Source organism: Chiloscyllium plagiosum, unplaced genomic scaffold (assembly GCF_037043375.1).
Source record: "Chiloscyllium plagiosum isolate Xiang-an unplaced genomic scaffold, Cpla_swu_hap1 HiC_scaffold_22, whole genome shotgun sequence".
NCBI classification, from domain to species: Eukaryota; Metazoa; Chordata; class Chondrichthyes; order Orectolobiformes; family Hemiscylliidae; genus Chiloscyllium; species Chiloscyllium plagiosum.
This window is the reverse complement of record NW_028270160.1, coordinates 15,481,067-15,506,418: the sequence shown is the minus strand read 5'-3', so window position 1 is coordinate 15,506,418 and position 25,352 is coordinate 15,481,067. Positions and strand designations below refer to the sequence as shown.

At 44.4% G+C, this 25,352-nt stretch overlaps 1 protein-coding gene across 2 annotated transcripts in view; it reads left to right on the top strand.

The window, feature by feature from the left end:
• The first annotated feature begins 1,106 nt into the window (after nt 1-1,106).
• Nucleotides 1,107-25,352, top strand: part of ldb1a (LIM domain binding 1a) — a 96,717-nt gene continuing 72,471 nt past the window's right edge. The window contains exon 1 of one of the 2 annotated variants that reach the window (XM_043712933.2): nt 1,107-1,486. In XM_043712933.2, the coding sequence (XP_043568868.1) occupies nt 1,462-1,486 (25 nt within the window). In that variant the 5' untranslated portion in view covers nt 1,107-1,461. Of the gene's footprint in view, nt 1,487-18,425; nt 18,448-25,352 lie in introns of those variants that run through there. The other variant, XM_087998788.1, reaches the window with a different exon arrangement.

Genomic DNA, 25,352 nt, shown 5'->3' with positions numbered 1-25,352 from the left:
TGGTCACTTATTGTAAAGCTGTTTGTGGGATGCATGTGTTGGGTGCAGTATTCTCTGTGTTGAAATGTTGGCTAGACCTCTGCCCTTAATGGGAGGAAAAAAACGAGGTAAAAACAATGACTGCAGATGCTGGAAACCAGATTCTGGATCAATGGTGCTGGAAGAGCACAGCAGTTCAGGCAGCATCGAGAAGCTCCTCGATGCTGCCTGAACTGCTGTGCTCTTCCAGCACCATTGATCCAGAATCCTTAATGGGAGGAAGGCCTGCCCTTGTTAATTGATGACTGACTATCAAAAAAAGTCATCATTCCCCATATTTCCAGGATTCTAAAAACAAAAAAAGCATCAAGTGTTGAAAAAAAAATCATAATTTTATTATAAAATTTAGAAATTGCTGGAGAATACACAGGTCTGGCAGCTTCTGTGGAGAGGGAAACAGTTAATATTTTGAGTTTGATATGCCTGTTCTTCAGCTCTGACCTTCCAGACCTGCTGTGTTTCTCCAGTAATTTCTGATTTGATTCCAGATGTTCAGCATCCATAGTATTTTGCTTTCTCATATTTTTATCAAACCCCCTTTGACTTTTCTCAGGGATTTTGACGGCAGTAGTGTCCTGGAGATGACCTTCAATTCAAGGAGACTCCAGGGTCATCCTGGTCGGTTTGCATCCCCGAGGAGCCGGAACACTGTTGATTCCTCTCTTTAATCCCAAGGGCACATGGGTAAGACCTTTTATTAGTTAACCCAAAGCTGAAATTAAAGATGGGACTTTGTAATTTGTTATTGCCAGTGCAGCTGTGGGCAGCACAGTTACTGGATTCGTATTTTTTGACCTCTGAACATAAGCACAGGGAAAACAAAAAAAAATGTGGACTATGGTTCTGAAAGGGTTAACATTCTCATTTTGTCGACTGGCAGTGGGGGAGAGGAGAGAGGGAAGGAAGGAGCAGGGTAGAGAGGGGGGAAGGTGAATGACTTCTATTCGATGAATAAGCACTGCAGATCTAGCTGAAAGGGGTTAAGGTTTCTCCCTGTCTAGAGAGCAATGATGGATAGCGAAAGGAATTTGATGGGAGCAGGCTTTTTCAGTATAGAAAACAACCTTTTAGAGAGAGCGAGAGAAAAAAATCTGGGTCACATGCTTGTTGTTGCTTTGCCATCTCTTGTTTCCTGGGTTACCCTGCCAGACACACACTCCACCCACTGAATTTAGTATTTGCATATTAATGAGTGGAGGCATTCCGCCTTTGAGGGACGAATAATTTCTGCTTCCTGTTTCTCTGATGGTCCCTCTTTTTTTTTCTCCTTCCCAGAGATTTCAGTACGTGACATCAACACACACAGGACACCATGAAGTAGAGAGAGGCTGTGCTGTCTGCTTGTTGCAACCAGAAGAGGAAAAAAAAAGGATTAAACAAAAACATATATACGTATAGGAAGGGAGTTCAGAGATGTGAAAAATGTCAGGAGGTTGTTCATGTCCTGGTGAGTACAGTATACTCCAGTAACTAATGGGTAACCAATTAACTTTATTGATGTGGAAATTTGTGATTTATGTGGGGCTGGGTTGAGGCCTGTGGTTCCACATTATTTTCAGTTCAAGCATAGCTGTGGAAGCAGAGAGAGGGAAAAAGATCCTTAATGTGTTTCTTTTTGTGGTTGAACCATTTTAGATCTGATCTGCAAGAATTGTTTTTCCCTGCAGTAGCACTCGTAGTGTGTAACAAAATGATGCCTGATTGTTTTATTTTAGATTTCTGTGCACACACACACACGTGTGCGTTGCACTTGTGGTTATTGCGTATTTAGTAATCTTGTAAAACACAAAGTAAAATGGGTTTTATAATATCCTCCAGTAGGCACATCATCAGTAAACTTTTACATTTGGTTTTGTAAGAGTGTGGCACAAAACTAATAATTCTCATTTGCTTTTGTAACTGTTATGCATACCTGCCATTTCATTCCAATAAATATTGGAGATATTTACTTACCATGCTTTTTAAAACAATTAGTGAGCTTTCTGGAAGCAAACATTTGTTGGTGGCTTGGTACAGACCAGGAATTTATGTAAGCTTGTACACCACAAGTATTTGGGTTGCTTGCGCCATGCCTTAAAGACGACGAGCGTTCCAGATTTGGCTCCCTATCTGCCAGGAGTCTCACAATTGTGTTGAACAGTTTTGAGCTAGTGAAGGAATAAGTTAGATTGGTTTATTGCTTAACTTTGTTTTCAAGACTTCCTAGGCTTCACCCACTTCTAAAGTCTCCTCCAAGGTACCAAGGGATTGTCAGCTGGAGGAGGCTACAGAGGTAACGTGGACTGGAGACCATGGATGTATTTGAAATCTTATTGCCTCAACTCTGAAAGATGTGCCTTTAATTCCTGAGTCCTTAGCTCTGCAACTCCCTCCTTAAACATGTTGAGATATCTTTATTCCATCAGCATTTTCCTTAAAACCTACGTCTTTGATTGAGCTTTTGGCCACCTGTCTAAATATCTCCTTATGCAAGGTATCTTTGTTTATGAGGAGGCAATGACCTAGTGAAACTATTTAAAAAGGGTAAAAACAATTACTGCAGATGCTGGGAACCAGATTCAGGATTAGTGGTGCTGGAAGAGCACAGCAGTTCAGGCAGCATCCGAAGAGCAGCAAAATCGACGTTTCGGGCAAAAGCCCTGCATCAAGAATACAGGCAGAGAGCCTGAAGGGTGGAGAGATAAGTGAGAGGAGAGTGGGGGTGGGGAGAAAGTAGCATAGAGTACAATTGGTGAATGGGGGAGGGGATGAAGGTGATAGGTCGGGGGGGAGGGTGGAGTGGATAGGTGGAAAAGAAGCTAGGCAGGTAGGACAAATCATGGGGACAGTGCTGAGCTGGAAGTTTGGAACTGGGGTGAGGTGGGGGGAAGGGGAAATGAGGAAACTGTTGAAGTCCACATTGATGCCCTGGGGTTGAAATGTTCCGAGGTGGAAGATGAGGCGTTCTTCTTCCAGGTGTCTGGTGGTGAGAGAGTGGCAGTGAAGGAGGCCAAGGACCTGCGTGTCCTCGCCAGAGTGGGAGGGAGAGTTGAAATGTTGGGTCACAGGGCGGTGTGGTTGATTGGTGCGGGTGTCCCGGAGATGTTCCCTAAAGCGCTCTGTTAGGAGGCGTCCAGTCTCCCCAATGTAGAGGAGATCGCATCGGGAGCAAAGGATACAATAAATTATATTGGTGGATGTGCAGGTAAAACCTTGAAGGATGTGGAAGGCTCCTTTAGGGCCTTGGATGGAAGTGAGGGAGGAGGTGTGGGTGCAGGTTTTGCAATTCCTGCAGTGGCAGGGGAAGATGCCAGGGTGGGAGGTTGGGTTGAAGGGAGGGCGTGGACCTGACCAGGTAGTCATGGAGGAAACGGTCTTTGCGGAAGGCGGAAAGGGGTGGGGAGGGAAATATATCCCTGGTGATGGGGTCTGTTTTGGAGGTGGCGGAAATGTCGGAGGATGATTTGGTTTATGCGAAGGTTGGTAGGGTAGAAGGTGAGCACCAGGGGCGTTCTGTCCTTGTTACGGTTGGAGGGGTGGGGTCTGAGGGCGGAGGTGCAGGATGTGGACGCGATGCGTTGGAGGGCATATGTAACCACGTGGGAAGGGAAATTGCGGTCTCTAAAGAAGGAGGCCATCTGGTGTGTTTTGTGGTGGAACTGGTCCTCCTGGGAGCAGATACAGCGGAGGAATTGGGAATACGGGATGGCATTTTTGCAAGAGGTAGGGTGGGAAGAGGTGTATCCAGGTATTTGTGGGAGTCGGTGGGTTTGTAAAAAAATATCGGTTTTAAGTCGGTCGTCATTAATGGAGATGGAGAGGTCCAGGAAGGGGAGGGAGGTGTCAGAGATGGTCCAGGTAAATTTAAGGTCAGGGTGGAATGTGTTGGTGAAGTTGATGAATTGCTCAACCTCCTCACGAGAGCACGAGGTGGCGCCAGTGCAGTCATCAATGTAGCGGAGGAAGAGGTGGGGAGTGGTGCTGGTGTAATTACAGAAGATCGACTGTTCTACATAGCCAACAGAGAGACAGGCATATCTGGGGCCCATACGGGTGCCCATGACTACCCCTTTGGTCTGGAGGAAGTGAGAGGATTCAAAGGAGAAACTGTTAAGGGTGAGGACCAGTTCGGCCAAACGAATGAGAGTGTCGGTGGAAGGGTGTTGTTGGGGACGTCAGGAGAGGAAGAAACTGAGGGCTTGGAGGCCCTGGTCATGGCGGATGGAGGTGTAGAGGGATTGGATATCCATGGTGAAGATGAGGCATTGGGGGCCAGGAAAACGGAAGTCTTGGAGGAGGTGGAGGGCGTGGGTGGTGTCTCGAACGTATGTGGGGAGTTCCTGGACTAGGGGGGATAGGACAGTGTCGAGGTAGGTAGAGATGAGTTCAGTGGGACAGGAGCATGCTGAGACAATGGGTCGGCCAGGGTGGTCAGTTTTGTGGATCTTGGGAAGGAGGTAGAACTGGGCAGTGCGGGGTTCCCGGACTATGAGGTTGGAAGCTGTGGGTGGGAGATCTCCTGAGGTGATGAGGTTCTGTATGGTCTGGGAGATGATGGTTTGGTGATGGGGGGGTAGGGTCATGGTCGAGGGGGAAGTAGGAAGAGGTGTCCTCGAGTTGGAGTTTGGCTTCAGCGGTGTAGAGGTCAGTGCGTCAGACTATCACTGCGCCCCCTTTTATCTGCTGGCTTGATGGTGAGGTTGGGATTGGAGCAGAGGGATTGGAGGGCTGCGCGTTGTGAGGGTGAGAGGTTGGAGTGTGGGCGGGGGGGTGGACAGGTTGAGGCGGTTAATGTCCCGGTGGCAGTTGGAAATGAAGAGGTTGAGGCCAGCGGAGGGTTTCCAGGTGGATGCAGTGTGTTGGAGGTGGGCGAAGGGGTCCTCGGAAGGTGGGCGGGAGTTCTGATTGTGAAAGTAAGCTCGGAGGTGGAGGCGGCAGAAGAAGTGTTCGACGTCACGGCGTGTATTAAATTCATTGATGCGTGGACGGAAGGGGATGAAGGCGAATCCTTTGCTGAGGACTGATCGTTCGTCCTCAGTGAGGGGAAGGTCTGGAGGAATAGTGAAAAATCGGCAGGGCTGGGAGCTGGGATCTGGTGTGGGTGTGGAGTTGGGAGTGGGGGCGGAGCCTTCCAGCACCACTAATCCAGAATTTAGTGAAACTATTGCTGGACTACAAATCCAGAAACTTAGCTAATGTTCTCGGGATCGAATTCGAATCCCATCACAACAAATTGTAGAATGTGAATTGAAGAAAAGAAATCTGGAATTAAGCATCTACCGATAACCATGATCTATTATCAGTTATCAGAAAAACCCGTCAGGCCTTCAGGGACGGAAATCTGCCATCCTCACCTGGACTACCATATGTGTGGCTCTAGAGCCACAGCAATGTGGCTGACTCTCAACTGCCCTCTGAAATGGCCTAGCAAGCTGCTCAGTTGTATCAATCGCTACAAAATCTCAATGAAGAAACTAGACCACTTGGCATTGACCTAAGCATTGGAGATGACAATGGCAAAAACAACACAGTGGCAAAGTCCACCTTACTAACATCTGAAGGCTAGTGCCAAAATTGAGAGGGTAGTCTTACAGACTAGTCAAGCAACAACCTGACTTAGTTTTGCCCACAGAATGATACCTTCAAGACATAGACACAAACACCACCATCATTATCCCTGGATATGTCCTGTCCCACTGGCAGGAATAGACCCAACAGAGCTGGTGCACAGATGGGTGGGAATTGCCCAGGGAGTCCTCAAAGACTCACAACCCCATGAAGTTTCGTGGTTTTAGGTTAAACGTGGGCAAGGAAACCTCCTGCTCTTTTCCATGTAGAGTTCTCCATTGGCTGATGAATCAGTACTCTTTAATATTGAACAAGATTTGGAGGAAGCACTGAGGGCACAAAATATAATCGGAGTGGGGGATTTCAATGTCCACCACCAAATGTGGCTCTCCATCAGCAGTACTGATGGGTAAGGTCTTAAAGGATGTAACTGCAAGATTTGTCTCTGTGGCAGTGATGAGGAAACCAACAAGGAAACCACCAGGTTGCAAATGCATATTTCCATGACAGTATAGATAAGAGTGATCACTGCATAGTTATAGAGATGTACAGCATAGAAACAGACCCTTCGGTCCAACCTGTCCATGCCGACTAGATACCCCAACCCAATTTAGTCCCACCTGCCAGCACCCGGCCCATATCCCTCCAAACCCTTCATATTCATATGCCCGTCCAAATGCCTTTTAAATGTTGCAATTGACTTTGTGGAGACGACATCCCACCTTCACATTGGGAATACCCTCCAACCGGTTGTGTGGCACTAACACTGTGCTAAATAGGGCACACTTGGAACAGATCTAGCAACTTAAAACTAGGCATCACGAGGCTCTCAACAGCAGCAGAATTGTACTTCAGCACAACCTGCAACCTGCTCATCAGACAGTGCAGGAGGCATGATAGGAGCAACATCAGGCATACCTAAAAATGGCATGTCAACCAGATGAAGCCACCAAACAGGGCTACTTGCATGCCCAACAACATAAGCAATAAGTGATAGAGCAAAGTGATCTCACAACCAGTGGATCAGATCTAAACTCTGCAGTCCTGCCACGTCATCCATTCATGTCTGGTGATGGACAATTAAACAATTCACTGGATGAGAAGCTCTGCAAATATCCCCATCTTCACTGTCAGATAAGCCCAGCACATCAGTGCAAAGACATGGCTGAAGCATTCACAGAAAACTTCAGCCAGAAGTGCCAAGTTGATGATCCATTCAGCCTCCTCCAGTGGTCCTCGACATTTCAGATATCAGTCCTTGGCCAATTCACGTGATATCAAGAAATGGTGCAAAACACTGGATAGTGCAAAGACTATGGGCCCTGACAACATTCCAGCAATAATACTGAAGATTTGCTGCTCCCCGAACCAAGGTATTCCAGTACTGTTACAACACTGGCATCTACGTGGCAAGGTGGAAAATTGCCCAGCTATGTCCTGTACACAAAGGCAAGTCAAATGCTACATGGCTAATTACCATCCGATCAGTCTACTCTCAAGCATCAGTAAAGTAAGGGAATGTGTCATCAAAAGGGCTATCAAGTAGCACCTGTTCAGCAACAACATGCTCAGTGATGCCCAGTTTGGGTTCTGCCAGGACCACTCAGCTCCTGACCTCATTTCAGCCTTGGGTCATTCATGGACAAAAGAGCTGACTTTCAGAGGTGAAGTGAGAGTGACAGTCCTTGATATTAAGGCTGAATTTGACCAAATGTGTCATCAGGGAGTCCTGACAAAAGTGAACTTGATGGGAAGTGGGGCAAGCTCCCTGCTGGTTGCAGTCATACCTAGCATACAGGAAAATGGTAGTGATTATTGGAGGTCAGTCATTGCAGCTCCAGGACATCTCTGTATCAGTTCCTCAGGTTAGTAGAAAAAAGTATAAAATATTTTTAAAAAAGGATAAAGTAGAAAATATTCTGACTCTTACAAAATAGATTCTTTTTGGGGAGTTTGGAGAGGGAACTGATTGATAAAATGATCAAAAAGAGACATTTGAGCAGGTTTATAAAGGTTGCAGAAAGTATGCAATTCTACAGTGCTTTTTAGGCCCTCAATATGTCTCAAAGAACTCTACAATGATGAAATATTTTTGAAGTCTCCATGATTTTTGTTAATGGCAGAAATGCAGCAACCTCCCATAAACACCTATTCTGTAAGAACTTAGTTGGGGGATAAATATTATTCAGGATGCCAAGGAAGCTATCCCGTTGTGCTTCAAAATAGTGTTCTAAGATCTTTTACGTTCACCTGGGAGGAAGACGGTACTGCACTGGGAATGTCATTCTGTATTATGTTCTCCTGTCTCTGTGAGCATACCTGAACGCTGAACCTCTGACTCCGAGGCAGGTGTGGTGCCTACTGAACCATGTTTGACATGAAAGGTCAGTGGGGAGGAGGCTTTGAAGAGGGAATTCTAGGGAGTGGGGTCAAGGAAAGCACATTTGGGTTCACTAGTGTTGTGGGCATGGTATTGAATTGGTAACCTTGAGTTCAAATCAGTGGCGAAAGTGAATTAAGAATAAGTCTGCTAACTTATGTACTGCCAGGGATAGAATGAAAATGAAAACTGATGGATTATTGTTAAACAGGGGTGGAAACCTGCCACCCACTACAACAACAACCTAACTGTTTGTAGCACATTTTAAAATCTGTGAAATCAATGGTGGTCCCTCAGAGTAGCATCACTGTTTAGTTATGAGTTTCATGGAATCCCTACAGTGTGGAAACAGGCCCTTTGGGCCAACATCTCCACACCGACCCTTTGAAGAATAACCCACCCAGACCCATTTCTCTACCCTATTACTCTAGATTTACCCCAGACTAATGCACCTAACTTACACATCCCTGAACACTATGGGCAATTTAGCATGGCCAATTCACCTAACCTGCACATCTTTGGACTGTGGGAGGAAAGTAGAGCACCCAGAGGAAGCCCACGCAGACACTGGCAGAATGTGCAAACTCCATGCAGACAGTCGCCCAAGGCTGGAATTGAACCCGGGTCCCTGGCGCTGTGAGGCAGCAGTGCTACCCACTGAGTCACGGTGCCGCCATGGTGTTGTTTTAAATAGAGACTCTGGAAAGGTGCAAAATGAAATTTGCAAAAATGGCATCTTCTAACAGAAAGATTACAGATTGTATGGGTTAGTTAGACAGCATCTAGGAGTCTAAAGCCCTAGGCCATAAATGCAAGATAATCACTAAAAATCGTCTACACAACTCAGGAGAAACCTTCTTTGATCAGGTGAGAGTATGATACTTGCTACTGCAAGGAGTGCTTGAGGTGAAAAGCATAGATGAATTTAAGAGGAAGCTAAATAAGTGCATGAGGGAGAAAGAATTAGAAGGATATGGTGAGATAAAGGGAAGTTAAATGGCCTATTTGGAGCTGAAATGCTGTCATACACTGACTTAATTGGCCTGTTTCTTTGCACGTTTAATGTAACTTGATCGTATCAAATAAAATTTGACAGTGAGCAACATAAGGAAACTTTATAACTGGTCATCAAAATATTGCTCAAAAAGGTAGATTTTAAAAACTTTCTTAAAGCAAGAGAGCTGATTGAAGAGGCAGAGACATTTAATGGGAGAATTCTAGGCTTCTGAGCCTTGACAGCTGGAGACATGGCTGCCAAAAGTGAAGCAATTAAGATCAAGAAAAACTGAAAGAACTGTGGATGCTGTAAATCAGAATTGAAAACAAATTGTTGGAAAAGCTCAGCAGGTCTGGAAGTATGTGTGGAGAGAAATCAGAGTTAACGTTTTGGGTCAATTGACCATTTCTCAGAGCTGAGGAAAGGTCACTTGACCTGAAATGTTAACTCTGATTTCGGTCCACACATGCTGTCAGACCTGCCTAGCTTTTCCAGCAACATCTGCTTTTGTTTCCAATTAAAATCAAGGATGCACAAGAGGCCAGGACTGGGAGAGTGTAGAGATCTCAAATATTAAAAGGGATGCAGCAAGTCAAAGAAAAAAGGGTGAGAATTTTAAAACAAAGGCATTCCCAATAAAGGTTGGTGGGTCCATCAGATGATATGTGAGCAGACCTCTAAGGAATAAAGGGAACAGCAGGCAATTTTATTTAAAGTTCATTCTTTCGATGTAACAAGCCTGACATTTATTTCATGAACGTAAGTGCCCTTAAAACAATGGCCACACTTCTTTGAGACCCTGTAGTATATGTATTGCGGGGCTTCCCACAGTGCTCTTGGTTAAAGGATTTTGACTGTGTTGGAAGAGATTGCAGTTATGTGGTGGGAAGAGGCTACAGGGCAAAATGGTTTCTCATCAATGTGTTAAGGATTGGGAGCAAGTGGAGACAAATGAGCAGGACACAGCGTGAACGAAATTTGGGTGACGGGAGGTTTGGAGAAGTTGAAGTTTAAAGAAGATAAAGGATGTAAAGATAATTTTGAGATACTTTTATCACATGTATATTACTGGGCCAATAATTATGACACCTGGACATGCTTTCAAATTCCAACCTTTCACAATCAGTTAAATCTAATTCTGGTGACCATGAAATTACCAGATTCTGGTTAAAAACCCCATCTAGTTCATTAAATGTCCTTTAGGGAAGAACATCTGCGTTATCTGGCCATGCCCATGTCTCCAGCAATCTCTTTTTATTCTTTAATATTGAATTGGCCAAGAAGACAAAAGTTGTATTCAACAAGGTGGCTAACGATCACATTTACAAGGGCATATGGGTGGGTAGTAAATGCTGGATGTAGCCAATGACATTTGTAGCCCGTGAATGAGTAAATTAGGAAATATAACATGGAATGGTGAGGGTCTGATGAGCTAATGGACTAACCACAGCTGCTACTTAATGTTAGACAAAACTTCATTTTTGTACACCTCTCATGCCCAGACAGTGTAGCATATTCAAATCTGTGCTGTTCTCAGGTCTTTTTTAATCTTCACAAACCATTTACACACTGAGTCCACTAGCACTCTTCACAATTTCAGCAAGATAACCATGTTTTAGAATGAGCAAATTACCATGAATGTTGGACATCTGATCTAAAAGCTCATTGTTTTCATGTGAGCTTGAAAAACAATTGTCAGCTGTGACTTAGAAGTGGCATTATTCTCTTTTGAGTTGGAAGGTTATGCGTTAGAGACCCATTTTCTGAGACTTGAGTATAAAATCCATATATTCCCAGCACAGTACTGAGGAGAGCTGCATTGTTTGAATGTGGCATGAACCTGAGACTGTGGCTGTCCTCTCAGATGGGCAGAGGTGTACCACCCAAGACTTGGACCCTTCATGGTCGATATCTGAGGAATTCCCCGTGTTTAGCTGTTTAGGCTTCAAAGGATAATGGTGCCGTGATGAGATGATGGAAGGCGTAGAGCATCCACACAGTCCTGAAGATCGCTCTCCTTGACTTTTCATTATGTTCTGAGTGAGGTGTTCCCTGTGTTTTTCCTGCTGTCACTGTTAAAGGCTGTAATTCTTCTCCTTTAATTAAATGTCTCTCTTCCTGAAGTTTTAACAGTCAAGCAGGGTGGAAGTCTGCTCTAGAACGTGACCCTGCCAAATGAGGTTGTTTAACTATCAGCTGAGGATTGCAGAGCCAATTTTTTTTTCCCTTTAGTTTTGGAAAAGTAAAAAAGCCATAGTACAACAAGGAAGTTTTCAAAATTCCTGAGAGGCAAAAGTAAGTTTTGGTAACAATAAAAGGTGAAACCTTCCCCATCCCATTTGTCATTTCCTGAATTGTCAGATTGAGAATGTTTTGCGGGGGGGGGGGGGGGGGGGGGTAGGATGTGGCAGGGTGCAGCAGAGATGGGGGCATTTCCAAATAGACTGGAACCACTCCTAAATAGGCATGAGGCAAAACTTTACCCAAAAGCATTTCATGGTCGGCCCTTGTTTGGTTATTGGATGTATTGTAAGTCTGTCTGTCTGGGAAGGGGTTATGTTGAAGAGTGCACACTTGCAGGGTTTTTGGGAATGAAAGGGAGGAGTTAGACCAAATTAAATGGCTCTTTCTGAAATGAACATTGGTCCTTTTAAGAATAAGAATGGGGAGTTGATAGTGGGAACACAGAAATAGTGAAGTCAGTAAATCAGTATTCTCTCTCATTCGTGATGAAGGGCTTTTGCCCGAAACGTTGATTCTCCTGCTCCCCGGATGCTGCCTGACCTGCTTTGCTTTTCCAGCACCACACTCTCTACTCTGATCTCCAGCATCTGCAGTCCTCACTTCCTTCAAATCAATATTTTGTTTCAGTTTTCACAGTGGAGGACACCCATTCCAATAGTAACAGGTAATATGAGGCTATAGAAAGTGAAGAATTTAAAACAATCCTCATCACTGGGGGAGAAAAAACTACTGAGTTATCTATAGATGGCAAACCTGTCCCCAGGGCATGTTGGCCTACATCTCAGGGCCTTAAAGGAAGTGGCAGCAGAGCTGGTGGATCCAAAATTCCCTGAATATGGGAAAGGTTCCAGTGGATTGAGAAAATGCCAATATAACACCCTTATTCAAAAATGGAAGGAGTCTGAAAGTAGAAAACTATAGACTTTTTAGTTTAACATGTATCATTAAGAAATTGTTAAAAATTCGTTATTAGAATTAGAGAAGTAATATCAGGACGTTTGGAAAATCCAAATGCAACCCATCAGAGTCAGTATGGTTTTATGAAAGGTAAATCGTGTTTGACTAATTTGCTAGAAGCTGAAACTGGGAAGATAGATCATAAGAATTCTGCAGATGTAGTACATCTGGACTTCCAGGAGGGATTTGATAAGATGCCATACAAAAGGTTAATCCAGAAGCTAAGATCACATGGGGTTAGGAGTAGTTTATTAGCTTGGATAGAGAATTGGCTAATCAACAGAAAGTGGAGAGTTGGAATAAGTGGTTCTTTTTCTGGTTGGGGTGCCACAGAATTCAGCCCTTGGGCCCCAATCATTTGCAATATATATTAATGACTTAGATGCAGAAGTACTGCAACCAAATTTGCTAAAATAGATGAGAATATAAGTTGCAATGAAGAAATAAGAAATGTACAAATGGGTATGCATAAGAGTGGTGAATGGGCCAAAGTTTGGCAAATTAAGTTTGATAAGTTTGGAATACTGTATTCAATTCTGATTCTCCTGCTATCAGAAAAATGTAATTGAGTCCTACAGCATGGAAACAACAGGCCCTTTGGCTCAAAGTGGTCCATACCAACCAAAATGTCCATCCACGCTAACTTCATTTCTCTGCAATTGGCCCATATCCTTTTAATCCTTTTCTATCCACAAAAGTTGCCCCTTAGGTTCCCTTTTATTCTTTCCCCTCTAGTCCTCGATTCCGCAATCCGAGGAAAAAGACTGAGTGCATTCACCCTATTCGTGTTTCTCATGCCATTTAGCTTGACAGGGTTCAGAAAACATTTACAAGGATGTTGCCAGGGTTGGAGGGTTTGAGCTAGAGGGAGAGGCTGAATAGGCTGAGGCTGTTTTCCCTGGAGCCTCAAAGGCTGAGGGGTGACCTTTTACAGAGGTTTATAAAATCAGAGGGGCATGGATACGGTGAATAGCCAAGGTCTTTTCCCCAGCGTAAGGGATTCCAAAACTACAGGGCATACATTTATGGTGAGAGGGCAAAAATATAAAAGGGACCCAAGGGGCAATTTTTTCACACACAGGGTGGTGTGGAATGAGCCACCAGAGGAAGTGGTGGAGGCTGGTACAATTATAACATTTTAAAAGGCATCTTGATGGATATATGAATAGGAAGGGTTTAGAGGTTTATGGGCTAAATGCTGACAAATGGGACTAGATTAATTTAGGATATCTAGTTGGCATAGATGAGTTGGACAAGAGGATCTGTTTCTGTGCTGCATATCTCTGTGGCTCGATGAATTTATGTGGATAAATATGAGGTTATCAGTTTGGTCAGAGGAATGAATCTGACCTAAATGGAGTGAAACCTCTGAAAGCTTTGGTGCAGAGGTTTCTGTATGTCCTTGTACATGAGTTGCAGAAATGGAGTATGGAGGTACAGTAGGTAATAAGGAAGGCAAATAGAATTTTGGCATTTATTGCGAAAAAAGTAAGGTATGAAAGTAGGGAAGTGTTGCTGTACTGTGCAAGGCATTAGCGAGACCGCACCTGGTGTTTTATGTACAATTTTGGTCCCCTTACTTGAGGAGTGATATAGTTGCATTGGAGACAGCTCCGAGGAGTTTCACTAGATTGATTCCAGAGATAAGGAATTTGTCTTCTGAAGAGACATTGAACAATTTAGGTTGTCTGGGGTTTGGAGGAATGAAATCTATTTGAGGTATATAAGATGCTAAAGTGGATTGACCCAATAGACATTAGAGATGATGTTTCCTCACGTGGGCAGTAAAAAGCAAAAGGTTTTAGGGCAAGGAATAGCAAATTTAAAACCAGGATGAAGAGAGGTTACTTCTCTGTGTTGTAAATCTGTGACCTCTATCTCAGGGTATGGTGGAAACGGGAGCATTGAGTAAATTTAAGGAGGGGATAGATAGATTTTTACTTAGTACTGTGTTGAAGGGTTATAGTGAGTGGGCAGGAAAATAGATTTGAGGCTGAGATGAGATCATCAGTCACGATCATATTGAATGGTGAAGCAGACTCGAGGGGCTGAATTGCCTATTCCTGTTTCTAGTTCTCCTGCTCAAATGGCCTCCTTAAGTGTTGTAAGATTCTACAAGTCTAGGATAGTATCAGGTTTGGTTGTGATGCCTAATATGGTTTAATGCTTAGTTGGACTAACAAATGGGCGGCACGGTGGCACAGTGGTTAGCACTGCTGCCTCGCAGCGCCAGAGACCCGGGTTCAATTCCCGCCTCAGGCGACTGACTGTGTGGAGTTTGCACATTCTCCCCGTGTCTGCGTGGGTTTCCTCCGGGTGCTCCGGTTTCCTCCCACAGTCACAAAGATGTGCAGGTCAGGTGAATTGGCCATGTTAAATTGTCCGTAGTGTTAGGTAAGGGGTAAATGTAGGGGTATGGGTGGGTTGCGCTTCGGCGGGTCGGTGTGGACTTGTTGGGCCGAAGGGCCTGTTTCCACACTGTAAAGTAATCTAATCTAATCTAATCTAAATCATGAGCAGTCAACAGTGTGAGAGATCAGTAGTTGTCACAGAGCAATAAAACAAATCTAGGACGTGAATTTAACTCTGGGCACACAAAAGGAGAGAGAAATCTATGTTTATGCAATACTGCGTCATCCTCAGGAACAGTAGGGTACAATGGTAAAACGGCATTTTTAATGGATTAATAATCCTGAGGGTATAGGTTCACAATCTCACCATTGTATTAGAGTCACGGAGATGTACAGCATGGAAACGGACCCTTCGGTCCAACCTGTCTATGCCGACCAGATATCCCAACCCAATCTAGTCCCACCTGCCAGCATCTGGCCCATATCCCTCCAAACCCTTCCTATTCATATACCCATCCAAATGCCTTTTAAATGTTGCAGTTGTACCAGCCTCCACCACATCCTCTGGCAGCTCATTCCATATACACACCACCCTCTGCATGAAAAAGTTGCCCCATAGGTCTCTTTTTATATCTTTCCCCTCTCACCCTAGACCTATGCCCTCTAGTTCTGGACTCCCCGACCCCAGGGAAAAGACTTTGTCTATTTATCTTATCCATGCCTGTCATAATTTTGTAAACCTCTATAAGGTCACCCCTCAGCCTTCGATGCTCCAGGGAAAACAGCCCCAGCCTGTTCAGCCTCTCCCCATAGCTCAAACCCTCCAACCCTGGCAACATCCTTGTAAATCTTTTCTGAACTTTTTGTTTTCAAGTTTCACAACATCTTTCCGATAGGAGACCAGAATTGCACGCAATATTCCAACAGTGGCCGAACCAATGCCCTGTACAGCTGCAACATGACATCCTAACTCCTGTACTCAATATTCTGACCAATAAAGGAAAGCATACCAAATGTCTTTTCACTATCCTATCTACCTGCGACTTCACTTTTATGGAGCTATGAACTTGCACTCCAAGGTCTCTTTATTCAGCAACACTCCCTAGAACTTTACTATTAAGTGTATAAGACCTGCTAAGATTTGCTTTCCCAAAATGCAGCACCTTACATTTATCTGGATTAAACTCCATCTGCCACTTCTCAGCCCATTGGCCCATCTGATCAAGATCCTGTTGTAATCTAAGGTAACCTTCGCTGTCCACTACACTTCCAATTTTGGTGTCATCTGCAAACTTATTAACTGTATCTGTTATGCTCGCACCCAGATCACTTATATTAATGACAAAAAGTAGAGGACCCAGCACTGAGCCTTATGGCACTCCACTGGTCACAAGCCTCCAGTCTGAAAAACAACCTTCTACCACCACCCTCTGTCTTCTACCTTTTGAGCCAGTTCTGTATCCAAATGGTGAGTTCTCCCTGTATTCCGTGAGACCTAACCTCACTAACCAGTGTCCCATGGGGAACCTTGTTGAACACCTTACTGAAGTCCATATAGATCAAATCTACCACTCTGCCCTCATCAATCGTCATTGTTACTTCTTAAAAAAACTCAGTCAAGATTGTAAGACATGATTTCCCACAAAGCCATGTTGACTATCCCTAATCAGTCCTTCCCTTTCCAAATACATGTACATCCTGACCCACAGGATTCCCTCCAACAACGTGCCCACCACCGAGGTCAGGCTCACTGGTCTATAGTTTCCTGGCTTGTCCTTACTACCCTTCTTAAACAGTGGCACCACGTTAGCCAACCTCACCTGTGACTATCGATTCTACAAATATCTCAGCAAGAGGCCCAGCAATCACTGCCCTAGCTTCCCACAGAGTTCTAGGGTACACCCGATCAGGTCCAGGGGATTTATCCAACTTTATGCGTTTCAAGACATCCAGCACTTCCTCCTTTGTAATATGGACATTTTGCAAGGTGTCGCCATCTAATTTCCTACTTTCTATATCTTCCATATCCTTTTCCACATTAAATACTGATGCAAAATACTTGTTTAATATCTCCCCCATTTTTCTGCAGCTCCACACAATGGCCGCCTTGCTGATCTTTGAGGGGCCCTATTCTCTCCCTAGTTACCCTTTTGTCCTTAATGTATTTATATAAACTCTTTGGATTCTCCTTAATTCTATTTGCCAAAGCTATCTCATGTCCCCTTTTTGCCCTCCTGATTTCCCTCTTAAGTATACTCCTACTTCCTTTATACTCTTCCAAGGTTTCACTCGATCTATCCTGTCTATATTCCTGAAGAAGGGCCTATGCCCGAAACGTCGATTCTCCTGCTCCTTGGATGCTGCCTGATTTGCTGCGCTTTTCCAGCAACACATTTTTCAGCTCACTGTTGATATCCCATCCAAACAGCTAGTGTGATAATGCCTGGTGTCTGACAGTGTGTGGCTGCAGGTTAATTTATAAAGGAAAAGGGTTCTCATAAACCAGCCTGTTACTGGACCCGATTTACTGGATCCCAAGCTCATCAACCCAGGATCACCACCTTCCGACTTCACAGTGGAAGTTTTACTGTTGGATCTACCTTGGCATCACAAAAATGAAACTTTGAAACATTTGTTTTTTTTTTGTGAGCAGCCTCCAGATAGTCCTCTCATTTACATCACTCAGCAAATCTTGAGTAGACCTAGTAAGTGCATTCTTTCTCAGTTTGTTATTCTGAATTGAATTCAAGGTTCACAACAGGCAGTTAGAATTGGCTTCAGTATCTGTAACTGATCACTGTTTAGCAGTTAACCCAGATAGAGCTCCTAAAACAGCCCAGCAGATGGCAGAATGTTCACACAACCATATACATTTGCACACAAACATGTATCACAACCACAAATACAAAGGAACACAAAAATATGGTTATGTACACTCATGTGTGCACACTCATGTACAGACAAACATGCATTCGAACATGCCCACACAGGCAAAGTACAGCACCAGTGGTCACACATATACATAAGTACTGGTATTGCACTTGCTCATCTTCCTGTTTATGACCAGTACAGGATAAACAATGCCATGCACGCATAAACTGTGATCCCCTGCAACTCAAAGCTTTTCTTTGCGGAACTGGGGAAAGGTAGAATTATAGAATCCCTGCAATGTGGAAGCAGGCTATTCAGCCCATCGAGTCCGCACCGACACTCTGAAGAACTTCCCACCAGACCCACCCCGCTACCATATCCCTGTAACCCTGCATTGCCCCATGGCTAATCCACCTAGCCTGCTCATCCCTGGACACTATGGGCAATTTAGCATGGCCAATCCACCTAATCTGCACATTTTTGGACTGTGAGAGGAAACTCGTGCAGACATGGGGAGAATATGCAAACTGCATACAGCTGCCTGAGGGTGCAATCAAACCCTGGTCCCGTCGCTGTGAGAAAGCAGTGCTAGCTGCTGTGCCACTAGATTTGATTAAGAACCATCTTAATACTGTCGCAAAATGCGGGGAACATCAGATTACCTGGACTGCATGATTTTAAAGAAAAACCTGCTCACAAACTATGACATTGAAACAACAGCAATATTACTGTAATAAATCAACTCCAACACCAGGGATTAGAGCTTTAGACTTTGTGCTACAAAAATAAACACACACGGTGCAATGTAAAGACTAGAATATTTAAACTTTTTATTTCCTCATCCCTCATTCTCTTGTTCTCTGTCCAACTTCTATTCCTTTTTTAATTTTCAATTTTATCTTTTTGTTTTCTGACTAGGGCATACATGCTTAGTTTTCTTAAAAATGCTCATAAATTCTTACAGTAGAAAAAATTAAGCAGTGGTGAACATCAGTCATAATCTAACTGAATGGAAGAGCAGAGTCGAGGAGTTGAATGGCCCACGACCTTACGATTCAGAGGTAAGAGAGCTGATGAGTGAGCCATGGTTTTTATTGGTGGGAGGAAGTGAATCTCAATAAATGTGCAGAGAAAACCTGGGTGGAGGGAACTGCCAATTTGTTGTCTTGCAGTGAAATGTTTTCACCGTACCAAGGTCTGATACAAGGTTGTGTTTGAGATTCTCTGTATTCTGACTAATCACAACTTTTGCTAAGTCTTTCTCCGTCCCTCTATCCGAGCACACTGCATCAATAATTTCACATAGCCATTATATATTTAACAAAAGGTTTCCAACCCTTCACAATGCACTCCAGGAGGCATGCACATCATTATCAAAGATTTATAGAACTCAGTCCAGCCTCACTAAAGTTTTCCTATTATGAAATAGATTCCTATCAGGTACTGAATTTAATGTTAAATTAAGACTGGGCCTCATCTGTTTTCATTCCTTTTTTTAACTGAAAGCGTCTGCCTCTACAAACTTCCTTTATCTCCACAAGTTTTTATCTTTCCAACTCTGACTGGATTGGGCTACTAGGACTACTAATCAATAGTTGATTAAAGCAGAAGGTTTTAGTGAAAGGAACCATAGTTTGAGACAACTGTAGGCTGCTTTCTCTCATTAAAGTGACAATTGATGAATTTAACCTGAGAGTCACATGCCTCAAGTGAGGGGCGAGATTGAGAAGTGGGGGCTTCATAGTGACTTCAGTTGGTATGGGAATTGATCCCATGCTTTTGGCATTACTGTCCACCACAAACCAGCTGCCAGTCAGCTGAGCTAATGAAGGGTCCGAAAGGAGGAGAGAGAAGTGGAGATGTTTAATAAGTCAATTTCAGAGCTTCGGGACCAATACATAAAGGATGGCCACCGATGTTGGAGTGACGAAAGCTGGGGATACTCTTGAGTCTAGAGCTGGAGGAATGCAGAGATATTGGAAGGTTGAGGGATTAACAGTTCATGAGAGGCAAGGCCATGGAAGAGTAGAATATAAACATATGGGTGAGGCTTTTAAGATCTAAGTGTGAAAGAGGAGATTATTGCTGGCTGGTGAACACACAATTAGAAGTCTGTCATGATGAGTCCGACCTTGTGCTGTCCGCAGAACCTAGTAACAGGGAGACAATGCTGTCCTTGAGAGGGGGACGGGACAACATGCAGGAAGATTCTAAGAAAACCAAGCAAGGCCATCTGTAGAGAATTGTGGAAGGTTGAAGTAATTTAATGGGATATTATCTTCAATTTCATAGAGAAATGGCCACTCATCAATGCATTAGGGGAACCTCAATTGCTAAACCTAATTGTACAATTCTTCTCACTGTTTATTCATAACTTTCAACACACATCTGAGTCTGCATTTTCTCCTCTATTCTATTTTGTATTTTAAACTCCAACTCTCAATTCCCAGTTCCAAGGTTCAGTCTTTATTGACTTGCCTTCACTACCGTTCCCAGTTTCTCCCTGATGCTGCTGACACTCCAAGGAGTTAGACCGCTGTTTATTGTGGCCAGATCAGAGAACAATGACGGAGACCAGTAGTAACATTTAAGGGTACAACACAAAGAAAGGTCCTAATTAGTCAGTGTTGCTATTTATATTTCACGCAGGCCTCCTCTCCTTCACCTGACCTTATCAGCCTACACTTTTATTTTCTATTCGATCATGGGCAGCATGGTGGCACAGTGGTTAGCGTTGCTGCCTCACAGCGCCAGAGACCTGGGTTCAATTCCCACCTTAGGTGACTGACTGTGTGAGTTGCACATTCTCCCAGTGTCTGCGTGGGTTTCCTCCGGGTTTTCCGGTTTCCTCCCACAGTCCAAAAATGTGCAGGTTAGGTGAACTGGCCATGTTAAATTGCCCATAGTGTTAGATGCAGAGGGGAATGGGTCTGGGTGGGCGCGCTTCGGCGGGTCGGTGTGGACTTGTTGGACCGAAGGGCCTGTTTCCACACTGTAAGTAATCTAATCTAATCATATGCTTATCTAGCGTCCCCCTGAATTGCATTTATACTATTCACCTTAATCACACTCTGTGGTAGTAAATTCCACGGTCTTGCCATACCCTGCTTAAGAAGTCTCTCCTGAAGCTCCATTGGACTTCTTAGTGACCATATTACGTTGATGGTGTCTGGATTTAAAGACCTCCCAGAGCTTTTTCTTTTTGTCTATCCTGTCAACTAATCTTTTTTTCTCTAAGACCGCTATCAGATTGCACTTCAGCTTTCTCTTTTCTGGTATAAGGAATCTGCAAAGGGACAGTGAGAGGTCACATGAGTGAATAGAGTGACTGATAAGAGTGTGGAGCATAATGTGGGAAGATGTGAACTTGTCCACTTTTTGGCTGGGAAAATACTTAATGCAGTATTTTATCTAAATAGAGTGAATCTGCAATATTGAGGATTCCGGGATCTAACAAACAAATTAGTCTGCAGGTACAGCAAATGACTAGGAAGTTTAAATAGAGTATTGGTATTTATTGCAATGGGAATTGAATATAAAAGAGGGAAGTTTTGCTAAAGTTGTACAGGGCATTGGTCAGACGATATCAGGAATACATTGAATAATTTTGGGCTCCTTACTTAAGAAAGGATGCAACTGTGTTGAAAGATTAAATTGTCTGATTCTTGGAATGAAGAGTTTATCTTCTCAGCAAAGTTGTTTTCAACAAGTTCAGCCTGTAACCGTTGGAGATTGGAAGAGTGGGAGGTGGTCTTTTTGAAAGTTATAAGATCCTGAGCGGACTTGACAGAGATGAGAGCATGTTTTCCCTTGTGGGAGAAACAAGAACTAGGGGTAACAGGTTTAAAATGAGCGCCTCCCATGAAGTGAGATAGAGATGAGGTAGTATTTTTCTGAGTGTTGTTAATGTAGAACTTCCATCCCCAGACAGTGGTAGAGACAGGATTGTTCACTGTATCTAAGTCAGCCTTCAAAACATTCTTGATTGACACAGTTATGGGGCTAATCAAGAAAGTAGAGTGATTTAGGCTCAAGGGCAAAATGTCCCACTCCTCCTAATTTGAGCGTTCATAGCAAAAAAAAGTTCCTCAGTCCCGGTATCATTCTTGTGATTTATCTTTGCACTCTCCAGTGCCTTTTATTCTCTTTTATTGTAGTATTCCAAGCATGGAGAAAGTGAGGACTGCAGATGCTGGGGATCAGAGCTTAAAAATGTGTTGCTGGAAAAGCACAGCAGGTCAGGCAGCATCAAAGGAGAAAGAGAATCGATGTTTCGGGCATAAGCCCTTCTTCAGGAATGAGGAGGGTGTGCCAAGCAGGCTAAGATAAAAGGTAGGGAGGAGGGACTTGGGGGGAGGGGCGTTGGGAATGCAATAGGTGGAAGGAGGTTAAGGTGAGGGTGATAGGCCGGAGAGGGGGTGGGTGCGGAGAGATAGGGAAGAAGATTGCAGGTCAAGAAGGGGGTGCTGAGTCTGAGGGTTGGGACTGAGAAAAGGTGGGGGGAGGGGAAAATGAGGAAGCTGGAGAAATCTGCATTCATCCCTTGTGGTTGGAGGGTTCCGAGGCGGAAGATGAGTCGTTCTTCCTCCAGGTGTCGTGTTGCCATGGTCTGGCGATGGAGGAGGCCAAGGACCTGCATGTCCTTGGCAGAGTGGGAGGGGGAGTTTAAGTGTTCAGCCACGGGGCAGTTGGCCTCAAAGCCCTCCGCTTCTTCCTTTCCCGCCGAACCAACCATACCCTTCCACTGACACTCTCCTTCGACTGACTGAACTGGTTCTCACTCTTAACAACTTCTCCTTCCAATCCTCCCACTTCCTCCAAACCAAAGGAGTAGCCATGGGTATCCGCATGGGCCCTAGCTATGCCTGCCGCTTCGTTGGATATGTGGAACAGTCCATCTTCCGCAGCTACACTGGCACCACCCCCCACCTTTTCCTCCACTACATTGATGACTGTATCGGCGCTACCTCGTGCTCCCACAAGGAGGTTGAACAGTTCATCCACTTTACTAACACCTTCCACCCCGACCTCAAATTTACCTGGACCATCTCAGACTCCTCCCTCCCCTTCCTAGACCTCTCCATCTCTATCTCGGACGACCGACTCAACGCGGACGTATACTATAAATGACTGATTCTCACAGCTACCTAGATTACACCTCCTCCCATCCTGCCCCCTGTAAAAATGCCATCCCATATTCCCAGTTCCTTCGCCTTCGCCGCATCTGCTCCCAGAAGGACCAATTCCAATACCGAACAACCCAGATGGCCTCCTTTTTCAAAGACCGCAATTTTCCCTCAGAAGTGGTTGACGATGCTTTCCACCGCATCTCCTCCACTTCCCGCTCCTCTGCCCTTGAACCCTGCCCCTCCAATCGCCACCAGGACAGAACCCCACTAGTCTTCACCTACCACCCCACCAACCTCCAGATACATCGGATCATCCTTCGTTATTTCTGCCACCTCCAAACGGACCCCACCACCAAGGATATATTTCCCTGTTGTGGTTCTGTTCGCCGAGCTGGAAATTTTTGTTGCAAACGTTTCATCCCCTGTCTAGGTGACATCCTCAGTGCTTGGGAGCCTCCTGTGAAGCGCTTCTGTGGTGTTTCCTCCGGCATTTATAGTGGCCTGTCCCTGCCGCTTCCGGTTGTCAGTTTCAGCTGTCTGCTGTAGTGGCCGGTATATTGGGTCCAGTTCGATGTGTTTGTTGATGGAGTTTGTGGATGAGTGCCATGCTTCTAGGAATTCCCTGGCTGTTCTTTGTTTGGCTTGCCCTATAATGGTAGTGTTGTCCCAGTCGAATTCATGTTGCTTGTCGTCTGCGTGTGTGGCTACTAAGGATAGCTGGTCGTGGCGTTTCGTGGCTAGTTGATGTTCATGGATGCGGATCCTAAACTTTGATCTTCACCCAAACTTTGATATATTTCCCTCCCCACCCCTATCAGCATTCCAGAAAGACCACTCCCTCTGCGACTCCCTTGTCAGATCCACACCCCCCACCAACCCAACCTCCACTCCTGGCACCTTCCCCTGCAACTGCAAAAAATGCAAAACTTGTGCCCACACCTCCCCCCTTACTTCCCTCCAAGGCCCCAAGGGATCCTTCAATATCCATCAGAAATTCACCTGCACCTCCACACACATCATTTACTGCATCCGCTGCACCCGATGTGGCCTCCTGTACATTGGGGGAGACAGGCCGCCTACTTGTGGAATGTTTCAGAGAACACCTCCGGGATACCCGCACCAACCAACCCAACCGCCCCGTGGCTGAACACTTAAACTCCCCCTCCCACTCTGCCAAGGACATGCAGGTCCTTGGCCTCCTCCATCGCCAGGCCATGGCAACACGACGCCTGGAGGAAGAGCGCCTCATCTTCCGCCTAGGAACCCTCCAACCACAAGGGATGAATGCAGATTTCTCCAGCTTCCTCATTTCCCCTGCCTCCCACCTTTTCTCAGTCCCAACCCTCAGACTCAGCACCGCCTTCTTGACCTGCAATCTTCTTTCCGACCTCTCTCCCCCCACCCCCTCTCTGGCCTATCACCCTCACCTTAACCTCCTTCCACCTATCGCATTCCCAACGCCCCTCCCCCAAGTCCCTCCTCCCTACCTTTTATCTTAGCCTGCTTGGCATACCCTCCTCATTCCTGAAGAAGGGCTTATGCCTGAAACGTCGATTCTCCTTCTCCTTTGATGCTGCCTGAGCTGCTGTGCTTTTCCAGCAACACATTTTTAAGGTCTATTCCAAGCATGGTCCAATCAATGTTTGATACAAATTTAACATAACTTCTCTGCTTTTTAATTGTATCTCTCTGTAAAAGTAATTTGCTTTTCTTATAGTTGTATTAACCATCAATACTTTGATCTGTAAACATGTATCCCTGGATTTGTCAATTACTCTATCTCATTCAAACTTCCAGGATCCAAGTAATAGTTGATCTCCTAATTCTTCCTAACAAAATGGTACCATCTCAATTTTATCTATATATTGGACTGTTATCCATTTATGTGCCCATTCTGCAAGTTTACTGCAGCTTTTGTGTATGTTGCAGCATTTTTTTCTTTATGTAAATACACCTTTCCAATTTGGCACAGTTTGTAAATTGTGAAATTATACTTCTTACTCCTGAATACAAAATATTAATGTAAATTGTGAATGGCTGTGGTCCCAGCACTGACTTTTTTTTATATTCACTCTGGAATGTCACTTTCCCACTTATGTCAGTCTGTATAATTACCTCTTAACCCTGCTCTCTGTTTTGCAGGCAGCTTGTTGTTTATTCTGCTAACTGTTTCCTGATTCCACATGCCCTGAACTTAGTCATAATACTTCTATGCAGTTGGTATCTTTTATCAAAGATCTTTTATTGCATCTACTACATTACCCTTATCCACCCTTTCTGTTATTTCTTTGAGGAATGCAATGAGTTTCATCAGGCATGACCTTTCCTTTTCAAGTCTGTTGCTGACTGCTTCACTACGTTTCTGGTTTCTAGGTGGTGATTTGCTAGTCCGTTTTAGATCTTATCTGATTTCCTTTATTATTGATAATCCATTCCATGCAAACCAATTTCAACCAATATATGTCTTAAACACTAACAAAATAAGATTTCCAGCCAAGGGTACTCCATTAGTGAGGTGTGTGGTGCAATAAGTTTAAAAACAATTAGGTATGTGTGAAGAGATGAGGAGTTGAGAAATGTGGTAAGAAGACAGATGAAGTTGATTGACATAGTGAGTGAAATGTAATGAGAGGATAGATATATGGAATTAAGAGATGTGATGAGAATGTAGTTAGATGGGTATGTGGTATATGGCAGCAAGGTAGGGTCAAGAGAAATGGTGGTACTGAGAGATACAAGGCTGGATTTTCATCTTTGACCAAGAAAATTCCTGATTTTGCATGCCTGCCTTGCATGCTGGATGTGTGTAGGGATGGAGTAGTGGCTGAAATGGATTG